Below are 23,985 nucleotides of genomic sequence, written 5' to 3'. Positions count from 1 at the left end.
AATATATGATGGTGATCTGAAATGGTGGAATATATTCTTCCTACCATAGTGGACCACAGAATAAAAAATCAATACAATTTACTGGGTTACTGGATATGAGATGTAGAAGAAAGTCAATAGGAGAAACCTGACCTTTTTTGAGAGAGGTCCAAATATTTCAACTAGGACATCTGTACTATAAAGTTACTGTCTAAAGCTGGGAAACCTGAAGACTTTACACCTATAAATGATGGACTTTTTGTTTCTATGGACTTTTTTTTCAGAAGTATAAACAGTATCTATATTATAAGTCCTTTTATTGAAATAGGGCAATAAAAATCCAGCAGATACCATGATAGATGTCAGAAAGATGGCAGAACAACGCGTTTCGACGCTTCAGGTCTTAGTCATGTTCTGACCTGAAGCGTCGAAACGCGTTGTTCTGCCATCTTTCTGACATCTATCATGGTATCTGCTGGATTTTTATTGCCCTATTTCAATAAAAAGGACTTTTAATTTATTCCTGGCGCTGGAAATCTCTCTTTCTACCTTAATCTGGATGGTTGCCGAGCCCTACTCCGTGCGCAGGATTCTTGATTGCAACCAGCAGGTCAGTCCCTGGTGAGCTGGACCCTCTCTTATTTTTCTGTATCTATATTATATTATTTTCATAGGGGTGGTTTGGTTGGAGGGTTGGGGGAATTATTAGGATGTTTCTGAAATCTGGGAATCAGAAAGTTACATAAAAACACAATGCTATATCATTGCATAAATAATTTTATGAAAGACTTCTTCTAATAACTAACTCACGTGTTCAACCCACACATTTGTAGTAAGCGTTTCATCAGCTTCATTCTGTAAAAAAATATTGCTTGTTAGTATAGAAAGATAGCACGTACTGTGTATAAGAATTAAAGGTATTAGCCACTATCTATCAGGGATCTCATTGAGCAACTGTTAACAGGGCACTTCTTATGACGTCAACAAGAGGCAGAACTTGAAATTCCAATGGTATAATACAAAATTTGCAACTACTTTTGTGGCAAAAATATGAGTGAAAACCGGTTGTGGTACAGTTCTGATACGGTTCTTTGAGCCTTGTATTTATAGTCCAAAAATAAATAAATAATTTTAAAAAATGATGTGGGGTCCCCCTGTGGGGATTGTTCCACCATTACCGTAAGAACCTGTACACAGACCTGTCCATCTTTGCTACACCTAGATTTCACCGCCTTCCCTGCAGCTGCCTGCAGACCCAGCAAATGTTTAACCAAAGTGTCAATCCCAATTACACTACCAAGCCAAGGGAAGACCCCCCTGAGGGGATATGTTCATTCATCAAGGAAGTGGGTGAGAAACTGTAGAGACTTGACAAACTTCAATGGGGTCCAGGAAACGCTGCGTCAGCAGGAGGTCCTATTCCTGACTCTGTAACGTAACACATAGTTATGATATTACTACATAACCACCACAATGTTAGAATCGGAACCCCGAGCCACATGTATGCATATCCTCCGATTCGTTGTAGCACCCTGGGTTAGGGAGATACAGAGAACTGTGAGTAGGAGTCAGGTAGAGAAGTCGTGCTTGGACTCAGAATGAAGCGGGGACTCAGACGGATCCAATAACACCATACCCATCCCGATAGGACCTCCCAGTCTGGAGTTGCAGATCATATTTACTTTGGGATATTATTTTAGACTCAGGACAGGGGGCGGACAAGTACAGCCCTGTGAGGTCACCAGGTGGGAGGGGGCAGGTAGTTTGTGTGGATTAATAACCTCTATTCTGCCATTTTACTTAGTCTTTACTTGGAGGTCATGAGTACTACACACATGTGAGGAAGTCCATGTAAACCTGGTCTAACAGCGCCCCCACTGTAGCCAGATGCATAAGGTAACTTCTCGATCTGTGTATTTGTTTGTGACCACGTATTACCTGTAAATGTATACTGACATATATATTCTGCAATTTCTATCTTGTGTATATTGTAGTATCTAGTGTGCCCTTCAGGCGATTAAATATATAATTTAATCTTGAGCTGTTTCTTTTATCTTGATACCCAATTTCCATGTCTGTGTGCTCGGCTTAATAGTTATTGTAATCGATTGGTGGTAGTGAGTTTATGCCAAGGATCATTGTGGGGCGATCAGTGAGATCAGGGGAAGATTAGATATATTCCGCTCGCAGGAGTCAGGGGAATATATACCTTACTCTCACCGGGAGCTCTTCAATAGCGGCCTCATTGCTTATAGTCTGCCAATTCCACAATTGGCCTGACGATTAGGGGGGCGCTAGAGGGCGAGTCTAATCTTTGGGAAAGGGGGTGTTCTTTTCTCCCTCTCCCGGTTTCCTGACACCCCCCATGTTTCATAGCCAGCTAGGGTAAAGCAGACGGCTGCAGCTTGCAGACCGCAATTGGCAGTTTCACCTTGGCTGGTAATCCAAAACAGAAGTCACCCCATGTTGTTTAGGTCCCCTTTAAATTGGATCACTAGCTAAGATAAAGCAGACAGCAGGGGTCTGTTATTCTCAGGGTCTAAAGGGTCATGGCTATTGGGCCCTCCCCAGCCTAAAAATAGCAGGCCTCAGCCACCCCAAAAGTGACACATCCATTAGGTGCGCCAATTCTGGTACTTTGCCCTGGCTCATCCCGATGACCTGGTGCTGTGGCAAAAAGGGTAATATATGGGGTTGATATCAGCTGTAATGTTACCTGGCATCAAGCCCTGGGGTTAGTAAAGACAGAGCGTCAATCAGATACTCCACATTACTAACCCAGTCAATAATGAAGAAAAATAAAGACGACATAAAAATGTTTATTTGAAGAAACACTCTCCAACACATTCCCTCTTGAGAGAGAGAGGGAGAGAGAGAGAGAGATTTCCTGAACTTTAGGAAAAGAATATCCAAACTGACCTAACATCAGTTTTGCAGCATTTTTTCAAAATAATATTGCAGTCTTCATCAAAATCTGCAACACATCCGCACGGAAAAAAATGCACCATGTGCACAGCAAATAAAAAAACACATAGACTTTGCTGGCTTCAGGATAAGCATGCATATTTTGATGCAAATTTAAAAAAATAGCGTCAAAAAAGCGTAAAAAACCATAGCGTATGCACAGGGCCTAAATCTGCTGTATAAGAAAGGTCACAAGTTCTCATTAGGGTTTACGTCAGGTCAGGAAGTGGCCATGTCATTATTCTTTCATCTTTATTTGCTGGCTAGCCAAGCAGTGGAGAACCTTGATGCATGCAATGAAGCATCCTCCATCCTACATAAAAATCATGGTTTTGTAAAGATACAGACTCTATCCTTTCTTCTAAACTGACAGCAGATTTGGAGGTTTATTTTGAGTCTATCCTCAACCAGAAGTTATCCAAATAGCTGATGTTACCAGCCTATAGCAGTACCCCTTTTACACCCTGCTGGTGTTTGAGTCGAAATGGGGGTCTGTGCTCATTACTGATTTAGCCAAGATCCCATCCATCCGGTCCATCCAGAATCACTCTCATCTCATCAGTCCATAAAACCTTTGAAAAATCTGTCTTCAGACATTCTTTGGTCCAGTCTTGACGTTTGATCTTCTGTGTCTTGTTCAGTGGTGGTCAGGTTTCAGCCCTCCATACCTTAGCCATGTCTTTGAGCACTGAACACCTTGTACTTATAGGCTCTCAAGAGAGGTTGTAGTTCTGAAATATGACAGCACTGGAGGACAATGGGTTACTGGTCACTTTGCATTTGAGTCTTCTCAAATCTTTGACAGTTTATCTGCATCTTTTTTTCTCAGCTTGATTTTGCAACCCTGTTGGCTATTTGCAACAAAACCTTTGATAGTTCTATGATCACATCCCAATATCTTAGCAATTTCAAGAGTGTTGAATCCCTCTAAGACTTTTACCAATTTTTCACTTTTCAGAGTCAGCTAAATCTATTTTTGGTCCATTTTTCCTGAGCAAAAAAACCTGCCTAATAATTCTGCACACCTTGATAAAGTGTGATGATATCCTTAGGTCATACCCTAATTCATTACATGAACAGACGTCACCTAATCTTCATCCTATAAGTATTCAAGTTTATACAGCTTAGAGTTGGAAAAAATGCATAAAAATCATATGATCAAAATACTCACTTGCCTAAAAATTCTGCACTAAGTGTAATTGTATTATGGAGATTCTGAAGTTAATATAAAATCAGTGTCTAATGCAAGACATCGGTATCGGTCTCAAATAATGCTTCCACGACACAACATTTAGACTTACAAGTGAGATAAGATTGGAGAGAGTCAAAGCGATGTATATATCAACTGTCTCATCAGGATTTTCCACTGGCCGGATATCCTTCCTGTAGCCTTTCTCCTGAAACAGGTATCTGAGTAAATGTCCTTCTTCACTTTCAGATGTGGAACTGACTGTAAATAGATCAATAGTAAAAATTACACTTTATTCTCCAACAGCAGACCAAGAAACACGCAGAGACACACACATATCGCACACGCACATTTGTGCACAGACACATATACTGGAGATCAAAATTAGAGAACAACACACAATTTCCTAAATGTTAAGGTCATTGAGTAGTCCTATGTGATTATATCCTCATATGAGTAAACTAGCAGTATTTTAAGGTTATTTCATAAATTGATTTTTTTCAAATTAAATCAAATTTCAAATTAGATAATACTTTCGGATACCTGCAAGTTATTGGTGTCAATCTGGCACCTGGTGCTAATTTCCTTAATTATCTAACAAACCCTATTTAACTGGCGGCCTAATTACCCAGTTTGCACTGACTTTACAAAAATGATGTGCCGTTCCAAAGTTACTGAAACCCTCGGGCATCAGGTTGTCCATATGTAGGCCAAACTGGTGACCCTATCAGCTATAGCAAGAGAAGTTGGTCGCTTGAAGTCTGTGATTTTGAGAATGTTGCATCTTTACATCACAAACTCTTTCAAGTCTCCCAAAGAAGGCTGATTACCCTCCAGACAAATGCAAGAGAGGACAGGATAATTTAGAGAATCTCCATGGGCAATCATTTCAACATTGCAGCTGGAATTGCTTTCCTGTTCAGCACTGAACAGGGTAAGAATCTGTCTCGTCATACAGTATCATGACGATTAAGAGCATTTGAACTGAAAGCCCACTCTGCAGTGACCAAACATCTTATTAGCAAAAAGAATCAAAAGGCTAGACTCACCTTTGGTGAGGAGAAGTAGTCCACAGTTTATTTTAGTAATGAAACCAAGTTTAATTTATTTGGGTCTGATGAGAAACATTATGTTCATCAACAAACTTGGGAAAGACTGAACCCAAAGTGTGTTAAGAAGTTAGTGAAAAGTGGCGAAGATAGTGCCATGGTTTTTAGAATGTGTTCTGCAGCAGGAATTGGACCTCTCATACAGCTACATGGCAGAGTGAATACAAGTGTGTATCAGAACCTTTCTCAACAACATGTGGTTCTTAGTTGCATTCATCACTTCGTCACTCAATCAGTGAGCAATTTTCATGCAGGACACTGCCCCCTGTCACACAGCAAAATGGGTAAAGCAGTTCTTTGAAACAGAAAACATTGAAAGGCTATGTTCACACAAGGCGTTTTTGGTGCGTTTTTTTCCTGACCAAGACCTGATCTTGTGGCAAACGTCTCCTGGGTCTTTGTGGTTTTCTGTGTTTCTGGCCAGGCTTTTAGTGCAGTTTTTATGGCATTTTTACATTGTTTTGTATTGCGTGTTTTTGCACTTTCGTGATGGCCAGACCAAGTCCAGACTCATGGGGGTTCAAAAATACCTACATGCTGGGCCCTAGCCGAGATTAATCTGGATGAAGCAAAAAAAAGTAAAACTAAAGAAAAAAATAAAGCAAGCGCGCTATACTTAATTAGCCTCCGGTGCGGCTGTACCTGCTCCCGTGGTCCTTCCTTCTACTTCCAGGGCCGCTCATTAGCCTCATGCATATTTACGGCTTTCCCACCAACCGGTGTCTGTGATTGGCTGCAGTCAAACGCACCCCCAGCCTATGTGGCAATGTCTGATTGCAACCAATCACAGACGCTGTCCTCGGTTCTATCGTACAGTAAAAATAAATAAGTAAATAAAAAACATTGGCATAAGGTCCCCCATATTATGATACCAAGCAAAGATAAAGCCCACAGCTACAAGCTGCAGTGGCTGTGTATCAAAATAAGAAGGACCTCATGCTGTTTTTTTTAACATTATTTAAATAAATAATTTAAAAAACAGTGTCCCCCACAATTTTGATACCCAGCCAAGATAAAGCCTGACAGCTGGGGGCTGGTATTCTCAGGCAAGGGAGACCCATGTTTATTAGGCGCCCTCCAGCCTAAAAATAGCAGAGTGCAGCCGCCCAGGATTGTTGCATCCATTAGATGCAACAATTGCAGCACTTTACCCTGCTGTTTCCAATTGCCCTGGAGCAGTGGCAATCAGGGTAATGAGGGGGTTAATGTCAGCCCACAGCTGGCACTAAGCCCTAGATTAGTAATGGCAAGGATCTATGAGACATCCCCATTACTAATCTGTAAGTGAAAAAAAAATAAACACAAACACCAAAAAATCCTTTATTTAAAATAAAATAAATAATAACCCCTCTTTCACCACTTTATTAACCCCAAAAACACCCCTGCAGGTCTGATGTAATCCCCACGAGGTTCCATGATGATTCCAGCTCTGTTACATCTGAAGATCACAGCAAGCACCAGAGAACATGACTGCCCACTGTGAGGTTAAGGCAAGGACTGAGTGAGCCACATGATCGGTGGTGACATCACTCAGGCTATTTGCGGTCACAGGTGGAGGACCGTCAGCTGAGTGACATCACCTCTGATCGTGGCTCTTTCTCTGAATATAAACATCAAAGCGGGTGGTCATGTTCCATGATTGTGCTCTATGACTTCAGCTATGTAGCAGAGGTGGAATCATCATGGGACCTCATGTGGATTATGTTGGACCTGCAAAGGTGTTTTTGAGGTTTATAAAGTGGTGAAAGAGGGGCTTTTTGGTATTTTATTTGAAATAAAGGATTTTTTCGGTGTTTGTTGTTATTTTTTTTCACTTGCAGATTAGTAATGGGCGGTGTCTCAAAGACGGCAACTGCTGGCATTGTTGCATCTAATGGATGGAACAATCATGGGTGGATGGAGGCTGCTATTTTTAGGCTGGGGGCTGCCCAACAAACATGGGTCTCTCCAGCCTGAGAATACCAGCCTCCCGCTTTCAGACTTTATCTTGGCTGGGTTTCAAAATTAGGAGAACCGCATGCTATTTTTTAAAATTATTTATTTAAAAAAAAAAACAGCATGAGGTCCCTCTTATGTTGATACACAGCCAAGATAAATGTACGCCTGGGAGTTGCAGCCTGTAGCCATGGGCTTTATCTGTGCTGGGTATCATAATATGGGGGGACCCTATGCCAATTTTTTTTTTTTTATTTCTACTGTACAATAGACCTGCAGAAAGCACCTGTGATTGGTTGTAGTCAGATGCTGTCACACAGGTTGGGGGCGAATCTGACTGCAACCAATCACAGACGCCGATGGGTGGGGAAAGCAGTAAATATGCATGAGGGTAATGAGCTGCACTGGTAATTCGGTAAGCATAGCACGCCTGCTTCAATTCCCCAATCCTTTCAACCATCATATTTAAATACCGGGGCATCGAGTATTAATGTGTTTACACTCCACTGTTGGGCTGTGTGCGCACGTTGCGTTCAGTGTCTTGCAGTTGTAAACGCATCCTCTGTCAGAATTTGGCAATGTCAGATTTGGTTTTGACCACAAAAACGCTGGAAATACGCATGCGTTTTTTTAGCGTTTTTGCCACATTTTTATCACGTTTTACATGCATTTTCTGTGCTTAAAGACAGATGCGTTTTCAATACAAATACACAACTAAATAAAGTTTAAACATTTAAACACTATGAAAAAAATGGAAAAAATAATAAGAAAAATCATGCTTGAAATCATACACAAAATAGCTAATTTTATTAAAAAGGTTATTGTGATATTATATTTATGTATAAAATAACGTTAAATTATTGTTTTTCACTTTTTTTATAGTTGGACTATATGTGTGTGAAAAAGGAGACGTCATGACCTCACTATAATGTAAAAAACGCATGCTTTTATTTAGTCAAAAAAGCATGCGTTCTGCATCAGAAAAGCATGTAAAACACTGGGATTTTGATTTAGGATGTGTTTTGAGAGTTCTCATTGACTTTAATGTTAGTAAAACGCTGCCAAAATGGCAAAAACAATTGACATGCTGCTTCTTCAAACGCAGAGATTTTGACAAATTTTCTGCTACTAAAACGCTGCATTTTTAAAAGCATTGTGCGCACAAGAAAGCCCTATTTCTCATAGACTTTGCTTGGAAATCAAAAGGCATGCATTTTTGCATTAAAATGCTGCAGTTCAAAACGCTGCGGAAACGCATGAAAAAACGCAACGTGCGCACACAGCCTTAGGTAGGGGGAAGTTTAACAGGGAGAGTATTAGCCCGCTCCCGCCTCATTATACAATCAAAATCATCTTGGAATATCCGCGATTGGCACACTTGTCCCTACCTCACCATTTATCCACCTTTTGGCTATTTTTTGTGCACTGTATTGACAGTTTTTAACCTTTGTCCGGCTGAATAGGTACAATTGTAACTATTCCCTTTTTAAATTGCAAGAATTTTTTTTTTCGAAAAGCCGTAGAGGGCTAACATTTCGTGACATCTCAGCAGTTTTGGTCCAGAATATATTGGCCAAATTTCAATAAAATATCTCCCCCCCTTCCGAGATAAGGGGTCGAGAAATTTTGGCAAAATTATGCAGCCTGACAAAGGTTAAAGAGATGATGAATAAAGATATTTTTAATAGGGAATTTATTTATGGTTTGTAGATATGCCGATCCAGGATATTTGCGAGTCTGCCCATTACTAGGGTGAAAAATCAAGACAAAACCGCTGAAAAGAATGAACATGTTCATTACTTTAATAACACAGCAAAACCATCAGGAAAACAGCGCAGGTGTTTTGTGTGTGTATGTATGAGATTTTTGTAATCTCATAGACATTGCTGGGACTGAAGGCAGCGTTTTATTAGCATGGATTTGCATAAAACCAAGGCAAAAAACCATGCTAAGGGCATGTGCGCACGTTGCGTTTATTCATGCGTTTCCGAAGCGTTTTGAGCTGCAGCGTTTTAATGCAAAATTGCATGCGTTTTGATTTCCAAGCAAAGTCTAAGGGAAATAGGGCTTTCTTGTGCGCACAATGCATTTTAAAACGCTGCATTTTTGTTGACGAAAATTTGTCAAAATCTCTGCATTTGAAGAAGCAACATGTCAATTGTTTTTGCCATTGTGGCAGCGTTTTGCTAACATTGAAGTCAATGAGAATTATCAAAATGCATCCTAAAAGAAATTTCTAGCATTTTACATGCTTTTTTGATGCTTAACGCATGCTTTTTTGACAAAATCAAAGCATGCGTTTTTGACATTATAGTGAGGGCAAGCAGTTTCTAATTGCCCTCACATCCATTCCGACGTTAAAAAAATGAGTGAAACAATACTTTTACTTTATTTTGAACATAATTATTCAATTGCTTTAACAATTTTCAGTAAATTATCATTATAATGTACGATTTAGAGATTATTAATTTTGTTTTGTTTTTTTTCAATTTTTTTCCTACTGTTTGAATGTGCAAACTTTTTTTAGTTGTGTATTTGTGTTGAAAACACATCAAAATTTAAAAATGTAAGCACTGAAACTGCATGTAAAACGCGGTAAAAATGCGGCAAAAACGCGGCAAAAACGCTTGCATATTTCCTGCATTCATGTGGTCAAAACCAAATTTGACAATGACAAATTCTGCCAGAGGATGCGTTCATTTCTACAAGTTACTGAACGCAATGTGCTCACGTGGCCTAAAAATGGTGCAAAACTGCCCTGTGTGAACGTAGCCAAACAATGCAATGGCAGCCCAGAGTCCTGATCTAAACCTAATAGAAAACTTCTGGAAAATCCTTTGTGACAAAGTTATGGCCAAGGAACCCACAACAGTCAAAGAATTGTGGGAGAGACTGGAAGAAGAGTGGACCAAAATCACACCAGAGCAGTATGAGAGACTAGTGATGTCCTGTGGACGCAGATGTGCTAAAGTAATTCAAAGCAAAGGCCTTTACAATTCCTACTGATTGGTGACTGCTGTTACCTTCAGAAAATTTAGTTAAAATCTTTCTCTCTGCTATAGTCATTGTTGTTCTCTAATTATGATCAACACGTTTTGGGCAAAATAAAGGTTTTATGTTGATAAAGTTTGGATCTTTTGTAAAACACTGTTCTGGTGGCATGGTGTACCCCTTACAAAAATAAAACAAAAACCTTCAAATGTTGATCAATGTAGATTACATTATTTCTGAATAAAGCAAATGAACATACATTGTTCATTAATTTTGATCTCCAGTGTACACTACACACATGCACGCATTCACCAATATACCACACACACATTGACATACCACACACACATGTGCAAACACCAACACACCATGCACACACCAACACACCACACACAGATGTGCGCACACACCGACACACCACACAAATAGACCTATACACCATGTACACATACAGTTAGGTCCAGAAATATTTGGACAGTGACACAAGTTTTGTTATTTTAGCTGTTTACAAAAACATGTTCAGAAATACAATTATATATATAATATGGGCTGAAAGTGCACACTCCCAGCTGCAATATGAGAGTTTTCACATCCAAATCGGAGAAAGGGTTTAGGAATCATAGCTCTGTGATGCATAGCCTCCTCTTTTTCAAGGGACCAAAAGTAATTGGACAAGGGACTCTAAGGGCTGCAATTAACTCTGAAGGCGTCTCCCTCACTAACCTGTAATCAATGAAGTAGTTAAAAGGTCTGGGGTTGATTACAGGTGTGTGGTTTTGCATTTGGAAGCTGTTGCTGTGACCAGACAACATGCGGTCTAAGGAACTCTCAATTGAGGTGAAGCAGAACATCCTGAGGCTGAAAAAAAAGAAAAAATCCATCAGAGAGATAGCAGACATGCTTGGAGTAGCAAAATCAACAGTCGGGTACATTCTGAGAAAAAAGGAATTGACTGGTGAGCTTGGGAACTCAAAAAGGCCTGGGCGTCCACGGATGACAACAGTGGTGGATGATCGCCGCATACTTTCTTTGGTGAAGAAGAACCCGTTCACAACATCAACTGAAGTCCAGAACACTCTCAGTGAAGTAGGTGTATCTGTCTCTAAGTCAACAGTAAAGAGAAGACTCCATGAAAGTAAATACAAAGGGTTCACATCTAGATGCAAACCATTCATCAATTCCAAAAATAGACAGGCCAGAGTTAAATTTTCTGAAAAACACCTCATGAAGCCAGCTCAGTTCTGGAAAAGTATTCTATGGACAGATGAGACAAAGATCAACCTGTACCAGAATGATGGGAAGAAAAAAGTTTGGAGAAGAAAGGGAACGGCACATGATCCAAGGCACACCACATCCTCTGTAAAACATGGTGGAGGCAACGTGATGGCATGGGCATGCATGGCTTTCAATGGCACTGGGTCACTTGTGTTTATTGATGACATAACAGCAGACAAGAGTAGCCGGATGAATTCTGAAGTGTACCGGGATATACTTTCAGCCCAGATTCAGCCAAATGCCGCAAAGTTGATTGGACGGCGCTTCATAGTACAGATGGACAATGACCCCAAGCATACAGCCAAAGCTACCCAGGAGTTCATGAGTGCAAAAAAGTGGAACATTCTGCAATGGCCAAGTCAATCACCAGATCTTAACCCAATTGAGCATGCATTTCACTTGCTCAAATCCAGTCTTAAGACGGAAAGACCCACAAACAAGCAAGACCTGAAGGCTGCGGCTGTAAAGGCCTGGCAAAGCATTAAGAAGGAGGAAACCCAGCGTTTGGTGATGTCCATGGGTTCCAGACTTAAGGCAGTGATTGCCTCCAAAGGATTCGCAACAAAATATTGAAAATAAAAATATTTTGTTTGGGTTTGGTTTATTTGTCCAATTACTTTTGACCTCCTAAAATGTGGAGTGTTTGTAAAGAAATGTGTTCCTACAATTTCTATCAGATATTTTTGTTCAAACCTTCAAATTAAACGTTACAATCTGCATTTGAATTCTGTTGTAGAGATTTCATTTCAAATCCAATGTGGTGGCATGCAGAGCCCAACTCGCGAAAATTGTGTCACTGTCCAAATATTTCTGGACCTAACTGTATGTGCACACACATGCACGCACACATGTGCACAAACTGACACAACACACACATGCACAACCAAGCCAAAATGAATATTTACCAGAAGTAGTCCATCTATTTCTCTATCTATCTACCTATCTATCTACCTATCTATCTGGTTGTCCTACTGTTTTCGCCAAAGTTTGATGAAGATGAGCAATATCTACTGGGGTGACTAATTTCTAGTCATGGTACATAACTGTACTAAGAGACAGGCTGTAAGACTTTATACACACGCTGCGTTTTTTGCTACATATTTTTGGTGCAGTTTCGTTGTCAGAAAGTTCTGATTTTTTACTTCCCAGCAAAGTCTATGAGAATTCAGATTTGCCCTGCGCATGTTGCAGTTTTTTTGTCTGCTGTTTATTTGTCACAAACTTCCAACAAAAAAATGCAGCATGTTCATTCTGTTTGCGTTTTATCCCTGAGTTTCACAATAGTGATGGGAGGATTCTCAGATCAATCCCCCGCCGACTCAGTGTCGGTGTGGGATTAATCCCCGGTATCTGGCTGGATGCCGGTCCCCAGAATCCATTGCAAAGGGGTTAGGTGCATGCGCTTCATACTCACCGATCACCAGCGAGGCTGGCAGCAGCCGCTCATTAGGCTCATACATATTCACTGCTTCCCCCGCCCATCGGCGTGTGTGATTGCAGTCAGTGCCCCCAGCCTGTGTGACAGCCTGGCTAATCCTTCCAATCACAAAACCGGTCTGCGTGCGAACAGTAAAAATAAATAAATAAAAAAAACAAAAAAAACAGCGTGCAGGTTCCCCCAATTATGATAACCAGACAAGATAAAGCCAGCACTCTGTCCAGCTGGTATTCTCAGGCTGCTGATACCCATAGTTAATGGGAGCCCCCAGCCTAAAAAATATCAGCCTGCAGCTTCCCAGGATTGTGCATCCATTAGATGCGACAACCCCAGCACTTTACCCAGCTCTTCCTGACCATGGTGCGGTGGAATTTGGGGTAATAAGGGGTTAATCTCAGCTCACAGCTGACACTAAGCCTTAGATTAGTGATGGCAGCTATCTATAAGACCCCCCCCTTCCCTAATCTATAAGTGAAATCTCTCCAGGCTCCAGGTAATACTGATGTGTGGGACCCAGATGTTAGCAGTGACTGATGTCACTAAGTTCACCAGAGGTCATACCCGGGTTCTCAAGGTATGACCTCCGGTGACCTCAGTACCCCACTCTGGCTTAAAGTGCAGGGCCATGCCTCTACCTTGCCAGCCCTTTAACACTAACAGTGCCGGCCGGGGAATGCGAGGCAGCCTCGCATCCTCCCCGGCCGACTCTGTCAGTGTTAAAGGGCTAGTGGGGTGCAGTTCATGGCTCCGCAATTTAACAGTGACAGTGCTGGCTGGAGATAGGGAGTGTGGGGCAGCTCCGCACTCCCCTCCCCGGGCCGGCACTGTCAGTGTTAAAGGGCTGGCGGGGTTAGTGGCACAGCCCCGTGCTTTAACAGTGACAGAGCCAGCCGGTAAACTGAGTGACGTCAGTGGTTTCCAGAGCCTAGAGAGATCAGACATGTTTTCAGTCTCTCCAGGCTCAGATGTAGCAGAGCCAGGACTGTCGCGGGATCTCGTGAGGATTACGTAGGACCTACAGGTCAGTTTTGGGGATTAATAAAGGGATGAAGGAGGGTCTTTGTGATTAGTTCTTTTCACTTACAGATTAGTGATGGAAGGTTTCAGAGATGCCTGCCATCAGTAATCTAGGGCTTAGTGTCAGCTGTGAGCTGAGATTAACCCCTTATTACCCCGATTGCCACCGCACTAGGGCAATCTGGAAAAGCCGGGTAAAGTGCTGGGGTTGTTGGGGCAGGCTGCTATTTTTAGGCTGAGGGGGCTACCAGTAATCGTGGGTCTCCCCAGCCTGAGAATATCATGCCCCAGCTGTCTGGCTTTATTGTGGCTGCTTATCAAAATTTGCAATGGACCGCAAGCTATTTTTTAAAAAACATTTTTTTTATTTTTACTGTACACCCGCTCACAGAGTCTGTAATTGAAAGCATCAGACAGGCTGTCACACAAGCTGTGAGTGCTGTTTGAGTGCAACCAATCACAGACGCTGGTGGGCAGAGGAAGCAGTGAATATGCATGAGCCTAATGAGCGGCCCTGGAAGAAGAATAAGAGGTTGCAGGAGCAGTGTACAGCCATGCAGGTGACTCGGTAAATAAATTGTGCTAGCTTTATTTTTTCTTTCTTTAGTTTTCCCTTATTTTTTTTATTTCCTGAGTGTCTGACCCTCACGCGTGCCTTTGAACCGGTCCACCCATCACTATTTTTTCACCAAGATACTCATCAAATTCAGAATTAACAAACGCACCAAAAAACACACCAAAAACGCACCATCATTACAAATGGTTTTTTTCTACATTTCCAGGCACTCTGGGACAAAGTGCAGTTTTGGTTGCAGTTTGAGTGCAGCTAAAACTGCAGCGTGTGCATATACCCTAACTCTTTTATAAAACTCACTAGAATTTACTTTTAACTCGTAATTCATTTCCAAGTGATCCAGAATTATTGCAATTTTTTTTTAATGAGTAAAGCACGACTGATCCAAATATACAAGATGTAATAAAAGAATTAGAGGATTACCATAAATATCTATTCAAGTGAATGATCACTCTTCCTTTTAGTAGCACAACATAAAACACAAAAGTTATAAAACGATAATGATGATTTTACTCTTCCAAATGTGGCTACTAATAGAGGATGATATTGGAACATTCATAAAAATACAGATGATGGCACCAATGCAAAGTAACTTATATAATTAGAAATATGTAGATTGCACAATAAGCATTAGACGTTTACCTGGACAGTAGAGCGCTAAACTCAGTGTGACGATAACCCATAACCATGCCATGATTCCCAATTTTTCTGCTGTTTGGTAGTTTCTCTGTTCCGTTTTGCTGCCCTTCCTCCACATCCGGGCTGACAGTAAAGAACAGACTATGGAAAGGAAATGTGACCCTAGCAAAGGAGACAGACAGGGGCAGGTGCAAGACACCAGAAAATACATGTAACATACCAGGAATACACTGAAAGCAGGAATGTAAGAGGCTATGCTGCCTGCTGGAAACGAGGGCGAATTACTCCAAATTGTATAGACTATAGACCACTCTTTAGTTATACTGCGTTAAAAAAAACTGTAAAATAACCTTCTCGATCACATTTACACATACATATTTCCATGTTATGATAGGGAGAGGAAGCAGATATCACATCACAGCTGACTGTGCTAATGGACACACCAGTAAAGTCATCCTCTTCATACATGCTGTAATGTGGAATGTTGCCTTTCAGTCAAGTTGGATGCCAATTTCGACTTTTGGCTTACAGTATATCTGCAAAATTGAGGAATGAATAATAAAACGAAGGTCATTTTCTCCAATTCATTGACTGACTTTAATATATATATATATATATATATATATATATATATATATATATATATATATATATAGTGTATTCCTTAATGATTATACCCCAAATAAGCAAAATAGGTAAAATGTGACCCCACATTAATAAAATGTAACCCCAAGAAATAAACACAGGCTTCACTAATATTTATCAATTAGCATATGTCCTATAATATAATTTTTATGAAGTCAGTTACTGTATTATAAGGATTGTTCTCAAGTTCTTCAATGGGTAGATTTGCAAAGTGTTTGTAAAGACAACAACGTTGAAATTATTAATAATAATAATACGTTTTATTTATATAGCGCCAATATATTTCGCAGCACTTTACAATTCAGAGGAGACATATACAGACAATATGAGACAATACAAAATAACAAAATTCAGGTACGAAGAGGAGTGAGGGCCCTGCTCGTAAGCTTACAGTCTATGAGGAAATAGGGGAGGCACAATCCTCTCTATTCTTAACAGAGGAGGGAATTTTAATTATTGTTTACTCTTCATTTTCTCAATTACCGCTTACCTCTGCAGTCTATCAGTGGAATGCCGTCACCTAGGCAAGGAGCGCAGTGATTACTTACTAGCGCTGTGCAATACAGATTGTAAAAGTGGCTCTGAACCTTGGCAAACCTCTAGATTTGGGCAGTGTCAGTGTCTCTGCACTCCTCTGATGATTCAGAGGCCAATTGCATCTGCTTCAAGTATCAGACAGCTTATCGATCAGGCTAGCTGTGCAATCATGATGCCAGCCTCGGCTGTCAATCAATCAGGAACACACCATAGTAGGGTACCAGAAAGCTAGTATGATCCTTGGTCAGGACCTGTAGAAGAACAAACACCTGCGAAAAATGGCAGCCATTGTCCCGCCGCTCTCCACATCCTCTCTCCACACTGAACCACTCCAGTTTTAATTGATGAGATAAAGGAATGTTTTTACAAGATAGTGGGTGAGTGCTGACCATTCTCTATGTTTCTTCTATAAGCCTGAATTGAATACCTATTTGGTCATGGCACCCCCGAATATCTGTCTCTCCATCTCAGCTTTTCAGCTTTGCTGTTTCAACTAGCACATGGAATGTTAGTAGTGCCCGATTCCTTCTGATGTTTGGACAATTAGATATTGGTCTGCAAAGATTGTCGTTTCTTTGTTTTGTTTTTGTAATGCAACGATTTTCAGATCTAATATTTTTCCCTTGTGCATTACATTTGCCCTTTTGTATTTTTTGTGAGAGTGGTATTATTATGTAAACAAGGACAAAAGGATTTTAGGAATACATTTATTGTCTAGCTTGGAAAATTAGCAAGATTTTTGGAACACTGAGGCCTCTTCATCAGGCAAATTTACAAATGAATGGCTGAGACAAGAACACAACATGTAAAAGATGTCATCAAAAGATCACATGTTCTAGTCCCCTTGTGGGACTAATAAATAATGTAAAGAAAATTATAAAATGTTTGTAAGTGGCTTAAAAATGTAATAAAAATAAATTCCAAGTAATATGTTAAAAAGTTATTTAATCTTATAAAAATCAAATGCACAAAACAACATATTTTGTATTAACCCATTTGAAGCAATTTTTAAAATAGAGTGAATGTTAAAAAAATATGAAAAACTGCATCAGAATAAATACTTTCTTTCATCCAGCCTCAAATAATGAAATAAGAAATGATCAAAAGTCACAAATGTCCCACAATGCCAATAAAAACTACATCTCTTTACAAAGAAAACATATCATGATTAGAGATGAGCGAACCGGTCGCGGTTCGGCTCGAGTTCGGTTCGCCGAACGGAGGTCTCGTTCGAGTTCGGTTCGTCGAACATTCGACGAACCACTCGAACCGCATAGGAAACAATGGCAGGCAATCACAAACACATAAAAACACCTAGAAAACACCCTCAAAGGTGTCCAAAAGGTGACAAACAACTAACAACACAACACAAACACATGGGAAAGTGACAAGGACATATACTCATGCGAAAACAAAAGAGCAGGACAAGGAAAAAGAGAAGGAGACACAGATATAGGCATGGCACGCCCTTCTAAAATCATGTAAAACACCGCAAGGTGACTCCAAGCGGAGTCTCCCTTTTTTCCAAAAATTGGGCCCCACACACACCCACCCCTTCAGTGGCAGCACTTGTGCCCCAGTTGTACAATTCACAGCTAGATTTGCATCAAGCACATTCAAAAATATGCCATACTTAACCGTCCCCAGGATGACACCGGGATAGGTAGCAAAGTCTTTCCTGATCCCAGCTCTGTGCATCTTGGATCATTTTTAAAAACAATGTAAGCAAGGATTACTCCAAGCGGAGTCTCCCTTTTTTCCAAAAATTGGGCCAAACACACACCCACCCCTTCTGTGGCAGCACTTGTGCCCCAGTTGTACACTTCACAGCTAGATTTGCATCAAGCACATTAAAAAATACACCATACTTAACCGTCCCCAGGATGACACCGGGGTAGGTAGCAAAGTCTTTCCTGATCCCAGCGCTGTGCATCTTGGATCATTTTTAAAAACACAGCAAGGGTTACTCCAAGAAGAGTCTCCCTTTTTTCCAAAAATTGGGCCACACAGACACCCCATCAGTGGCAGCACTTGTGCCCTAGTTGTACACTTCACAGCTAGATTTGCATCAAGCACATTCAAAATACACAAGCATTTACTCTCCCCAGGATGACACAGGGGTAATAAATTCCTTGTGGATCCATGACTTGTTCATTTTGATGAACGTTAGTCTGTCCACATTGTCACTGGACAGACGCTTTTGCTTATCTGTCAGCACACACCCAGCAGCACTGAAGACACGTTCAGAGACAACGCTGGCAGCTGAACACGACAAAATCTCCAAGGCGTAAGTGGAGAGCTCTGGCCATTTTTCAAGATTTGAAGCCCAAAATGAGCAAGGCTCCATTTGCAAAGTAATGGCATCGATGTTCATTTGGAGATACTCCTGTATCATCCTCTCCAGCCGTTGACTATGTGTCAGATTTGTTGTCTCTGGTGGCCTTGCAAAGGAGGGTCTAAAAATATTATGAAAAGATTCAATAAAATTGCTGTTACCAGCACCAGATACGGTGCTACTGGTACGTGTAGACTGTTGAAGATGACGAGACCGTCCCATGTTTGTCAAGTTACAACTGGGAGATTCACTCCCTGCACCTGCATGGTTCTTTGGTGGAAAAGCTGAGCTAAGATCGAGTAACAGCTTCTGCTGATACTCCTGCATACGTGCGTCCCTTTCTATGGCTGGAATTATGTCACAAAATTTGGACTTGTACCGGGGATCTAATAGTGTGGCAAGCCAGTAGTCATCATCACTTCTAATTTTGACAATACAAGGGTCATGTTGGAGGTAGTGCAGCAAGAAGGCACCCATGTGTCTTGCGCAGCCATGCGGACCAAGTCCACGCTGTGTTTGTGGCATAGAGGTGCTAACCGTTCTTTCTTCCTCTGACATCTCCCCCCAACCTCTTTCAACTGAAATTTGACCAAGGTCTCCCTCATCCGCTGAGTCTTCCATGTCCATGGTCAGTTCGTCCTCCATTTCTTCATGTTCTCCTGCACCTTCCTCAACATTTCGCCTGCTACCATGCGCCCTTGCTGATCCCTGTCCCCCATGGTCCCATGCCTGCCGCGTTGGTGATGATGAATGTCTGGACCTTGGTGATGTTGTTGTGTCTTGCGCATATGAATCCTCCTGTAGTTCCTCCCCTTCCTGTTGTCCCACCCCCTGACTCCGAATAGTGTTTAGCGTGTGCTCCAGCATGTAAATGACTGGAGTTGTCATGCTGATAATGGCATTGTCAGCGCTAAACATATTCGTCGCCATGTCGAAACTGTGCAGAAGGGTGCATAGGTCCTTGATCTGAGACCACTCCATCAGGATGATCTTCCCCACCTCTGCATCTCCTTGGCCCAGGCTATACATCATGACGTATTGCACCAGGGCTCAGCGGTGCTGCCACAGTCGCTGTAACATGTGGAGAGTCGAATTCCAGCGTGTCGCCACATCGCATTTCAGGCGATGAACCGGCAGGCCGAAAGACGTCTGGAGCAATGCAAGTCGCTCAGCAATGGTGGTTGAACGGCGGAAGTGAGCAGACAGTTTTCGTGCCCTGGTCAGAAGGCCATCTAGGCCGGGATAGTGTGTTAAAAATTGCTGGACAACAAGGTTCAACACGTGAGCCATACAAGGCACGTGTGTCACCTTGCCCAGGCGAAGGGCCGCACCCAGGTTTGCAGCATTGTCGCACACGGCCTTACCAGGCTGCAGGTTGAGTGGAGACAACCATTTATTAAACTCAGTCTCCAGAGCTGCCCACAACTCAGCCGCAGTGTGACTCCTATTTCCAAGACATGTCAAGCTAAAGACCGCCTGATGCCATTGCACTCTGCTGCCAGCATAGTAATGAGGGGTGCGTGATTCCTTCTGCGTAGTGAGAATGCTGGTGGCCTGACCAGGCAGGCTTGGGGCGGAGGTGGAGGACCCAGATGAGGCGGAGGAGGCAGAAGCAGTGGCGGAACTTGGACAGACAGAGGATTGACACACAAGTCGTGGGGACGGCAAGACTTGTGCAGCAGACCCTTCACCATCTATCACCATAGTTACCCAGTGCCCAGTCAGCGACATGTAACGTCCCTGTCCATGCTTACTGGTCCAAGTATCGGTGGTGAAATGCGCCCGTTCACACACAGAGTTTCTCAAGGAAGCGGTGATGTTGTGTGCGACATGCTGGTGTAGCGCGGGCACACCTTTCTTAGAGAAGTAGTGGCGACTAGGCATCTGGTACTGGGGCACAGCGGCAGACATAAGGTCTCTAAAATCCTGTGTGTCCACTAGGCGGAAAGGCAGCATTTCGGTAGCCAAGAGCTTACAGAGGGATAGAGTCAACCTCTTAGCTTTGTCATGGGTCGCAGGAAATGGCCTTTTATTTGACCACATCTGAGGGACAGAGATCTGGCTGCTGTGTGTAGACGGTGTTGAGTAGGGTGTCCCTGGATAAATGCAGGTTTGTGAGGAAAGTGCAGGCGGAGACATGATGTTGCCTTCATCCAACGTTGGTGCTATCGATGTCTGAGAGAGTTGTACACACACACTTGTTTCCCCTTCCAAACCAACTGACGACCTACCAAGCAAACTGCCTGTTGCGGTTACAGTGGTGGAAGTTGTGCGTGGAAAACCAGGTGTGACAGCTGTCCCCACAGTCCTAGAAGATGAAGAGCGCGCGGATGCACTGGAAGGGGCAGGCCGTGGATGGTTCGCTCCGCTAGGCCGCATTGCAGCACGGTGAGCTTCCCACCGGGACCTATGATATTTATTCATGTGACGATTCATGGAAGAAGTTGTCAAACTGCTGAGGTTTTGACCTCTACTAACAGAATCACGACAAATTTTACACATCACATAATTTGGGCGATCTTTTTCTATGTCAAAAAAGGACCAGGCTAGGCAAGGCCTAGAGGGCATGCGACCTGCTGAGCCCCCCCGACTAGTGCTCAGAGGCAGAGTGGTGGCTGATGATGCAGTTGTAGACGTGCTACCAGTGCTCCGACTCTGTCCAGGAAGGCGCAAGGTAACTTCGTCGTCGGTTGCATCCTCCTCCACCGCCTCTGTTGACCTCCTCGAGTGCCTGACTGGGGGTTGACAGTAGGTGGGATCTAGAACTTCATCATCAATTGTTATGTTTGCACTCCCCTCCCCCTCAGACCGAGCCTCTTCTTGCCCCGACCGAATATTTAAGTTGTCATCCCAATCTGGTATCTGCGTCTCATCGTCATCAGTATGTTCCTCATTGTCTATAACCACAGGTGTTACAGTTTGTGACAAAGGGTCAACATTATGCTCAGAAACTTGGTCCTCATGGCCTGAATCAGAGTCACAAAGGTTCTGGGCATCACTGCAGAACATTTCCTGGTCTGTACTCACTGTAGCTTGGGAGCAGACTTCTGATTCCCAGGCTATAGTGTGACTGAACAGCTCTGCAGACTCAGCCATCTCAGTTCCACCATACTGTGCAGGGCTGATGGAGACTTCAGAGCTGGGAGAAAGCAAGTTTGATTGGGATGACAACTCAGAGGACTGGTGTTTTTTGGATGCGGTACTTGAAGTGGCTGAGAGGACACTTGTTGGACCACTTGAGATCCATTCAAGCATTTTCCTTTTTTGGCCATCATCTACCTTTGTTCCTGTTGTTCGTGTCCGTAAAAAAGGGAGCACATCGTATTGTCAACGGTAAGTAGTAGACATCTTACTTTTGCTGGTAGATGGTCTATCTTCAGTGTTTGCTAGTATAATGGCTTAGTTATAATGAGTTGGAGTGTGCAATGCAGGCAGACGTGCTGCAAATATCTGTGCACTACTGGGACTATACAGAAGTCCAATAGCCACGTTTAGGATGCCACTAAGTTCACTCAGTGTTTGCTAGTATAATGGCTTAGTTATAATGAGTTGGAGTGTGCAATGCAGGCAGACGTGCTGCAAATATCTGTGCACTACTGGGACTATACAGAAGTCCAATAGCCACGTTTAGGATGCCACTAGGTTCACTGAGTGTTTGCTAGTATAATGGCTTAGTAACAATGAGTTGGAGTGTGCAAAGGGCAGGAGGGTACAGTGGCAGGGTTGTGGGTCTCTGGGTAGAGGAAAGGAAGCCTGCCTTTCTATCCCTCCTAATGGGGAAATGCAGCGAGGAAATCCCTGACCTTAGCTACACAGACGCTGTCATCTTCTGTAGCTGTTAAACTCTGTTTTCAGGACCTGTCACCTATGGCTCTGACCCTGCCGGTATGAGCCGTTAAAAGGACTGATAGAAAGTGCTATCCCTAAGCTGTCCAGCGCTGTGTATGGAGCGTAATACAGCTGTATCGGCGATAGGAGCTGAGCCAGTGATGTCTGACACCAAGGACGCAGAAGAGATAATGGCGTCCGGACGGGCAGATACTCGTTTTTATAATGCAGGGACATGTGACATGGACATCCTATCACACATGCTGTTGCTTCTCTGGCTAAACGTCCACTTAGCTGTGTGTGTGTCTAGGATTGGCTGACATGCTGGCCCTCCCCACTACACGCGCGCGCTTAGGGAAGGAAGACAAGGGGAAAAAAAAAAATTATATATACAGCAGTGATCTGAATGCGCTGTTCCTGCACACTATACACTGAAATGTCATAATAGTGTGAGTCACAGAGTGACTTACACTATTACAGCGGAAAGCCAGCTAGGAATTAGCTGTTTTTTTTGCTGCTAGAACCGTTCTCGAACGTATCTAGAACTATCGAGCTTTTACAAAAAAGCTCGAGTTCTAGTTCGATCTAGAACAGCCCCCAAAATCACTCGAGCCGCGAACTGGAGAACCATGAACCACGAACCGCGCTCAACTCTAGTCCGCGGTCACCGGCTCGGGGCTCAGTGTGTGAGGGCACAGGGCAGGAGGGAGAAGCCAGCGCAGGAAGTCGACCAGTGAAGGTATACAAAAGGTAACATTGGTCTTAGCCTCCGAACTACCCGGGATTGGCTGGAGCCCCATCACAGCAGGTCTCAGTGCTCCTAGGGCAACATCTCAAACTGTGCGTAAAAGAACTTGGGACTTCAACATCCTGTGTCTTGGAATTAATGGCCGGCCCTGAACCCTGCCTTTACATCTCCACCATTTGTGAAGACTACTACTCCCAAAAGCCCTGGGGCATAGCTCTACCTGTGGAGAGCTATTCCAACTCTGCTGTGTCACCACCGACCCCAGGGGAACTGAACAGCAGCGGCGGAACCTGTCTTGCTGCAAACCACAGGTGGTATCACAACATCTCCCTACAACATCTCCCCTGTAAATAATCCCCACCACCTTCGTCATTTATTAAAAAGACACCTCCGGGGTCACGGAACCCGGCCCTGTCGCTGTGACATCCTCCGAGCAGAACACAGCCAGTCCGGTAACGAGTAACTCCCAGACCCCAGTGCGTGCGTGTCACTTGTCACAAGGTTATACAAGGGGCTGCTGATAAGTCTTTGCCTTTGTGATCTTTTATGTTTCTATGGTAACGAATGTTACATCACATGAAAGCCTTATGTGTCTAATATATGTTTTAAAAAGTTTGTGTTTGTTGCTTACGCAATAAAAACAAAATGTCAGAGTCTAATGCAATATTCACAGCTGAGATCAGACGAGTGATAAAATTCTTATTTCTGCAATGAAAAGTCCGCTAAGGATGTTCATGGTGATATGTTGCAGACATTGGGGGATCAATGCCCTTCATGTTCCA

General features: G+C 42.7%; 1 protein-coding gene across 1 annotated transcript in view; it reads right to left on the bottom strand.

Moving 5' to 3' along the window:
* Positions 1–15,244, bottom strand: part of CHRND (cholinergic receptor nicotinic delta subunit) — an 80,586-nt gene extending 65,342 nt beyond the window's left edge. Inside the window, exons 1-3 of the mRNA XM_075338495.1 lie at positions 15,114–15,244; positions 4,245–4,393; positions 790–834 (exon numbers count right to left, since the gene is read on the bottom strand). Coding sequence (XP_075194610.1) covers positions 790–834; positions 4,245–4,393; positions 15,114–15,228 — 309 coding nt within the window. The 5' untranslated portion in view covers positions 15,229–15,244. The remainder of the gene's footprint in view (positions 1–789; positions 835–4,244; positions 4,394–15,113) is intronic.
* Between the last annotated feature and the right edge of the window lie 8,741 nt (positions 15,245–23,985).

Source organism: Anomaloglossus baeobatrachus, chromosome 3 (genome assembly GCF_048569485.1).
Source record: "Anomaloglossus baeobatrachus isolate aAnoBae1 chromosome 3, aAnoBae1.hap1, whole genome shotgun sequence".
Taxonomy (NCBI): domain Eukaryota; kingdom Metazoa; phylum Chordata; class Amphibia; order Anura; family Aromobatidae; genus Anomaloglossus; species Anomaloglossus baeobatrachus.
Note: the sequence above shows the minus strand (reverse complement) of the source record. Positions and strands in the feature narration are given on the sequence as shown.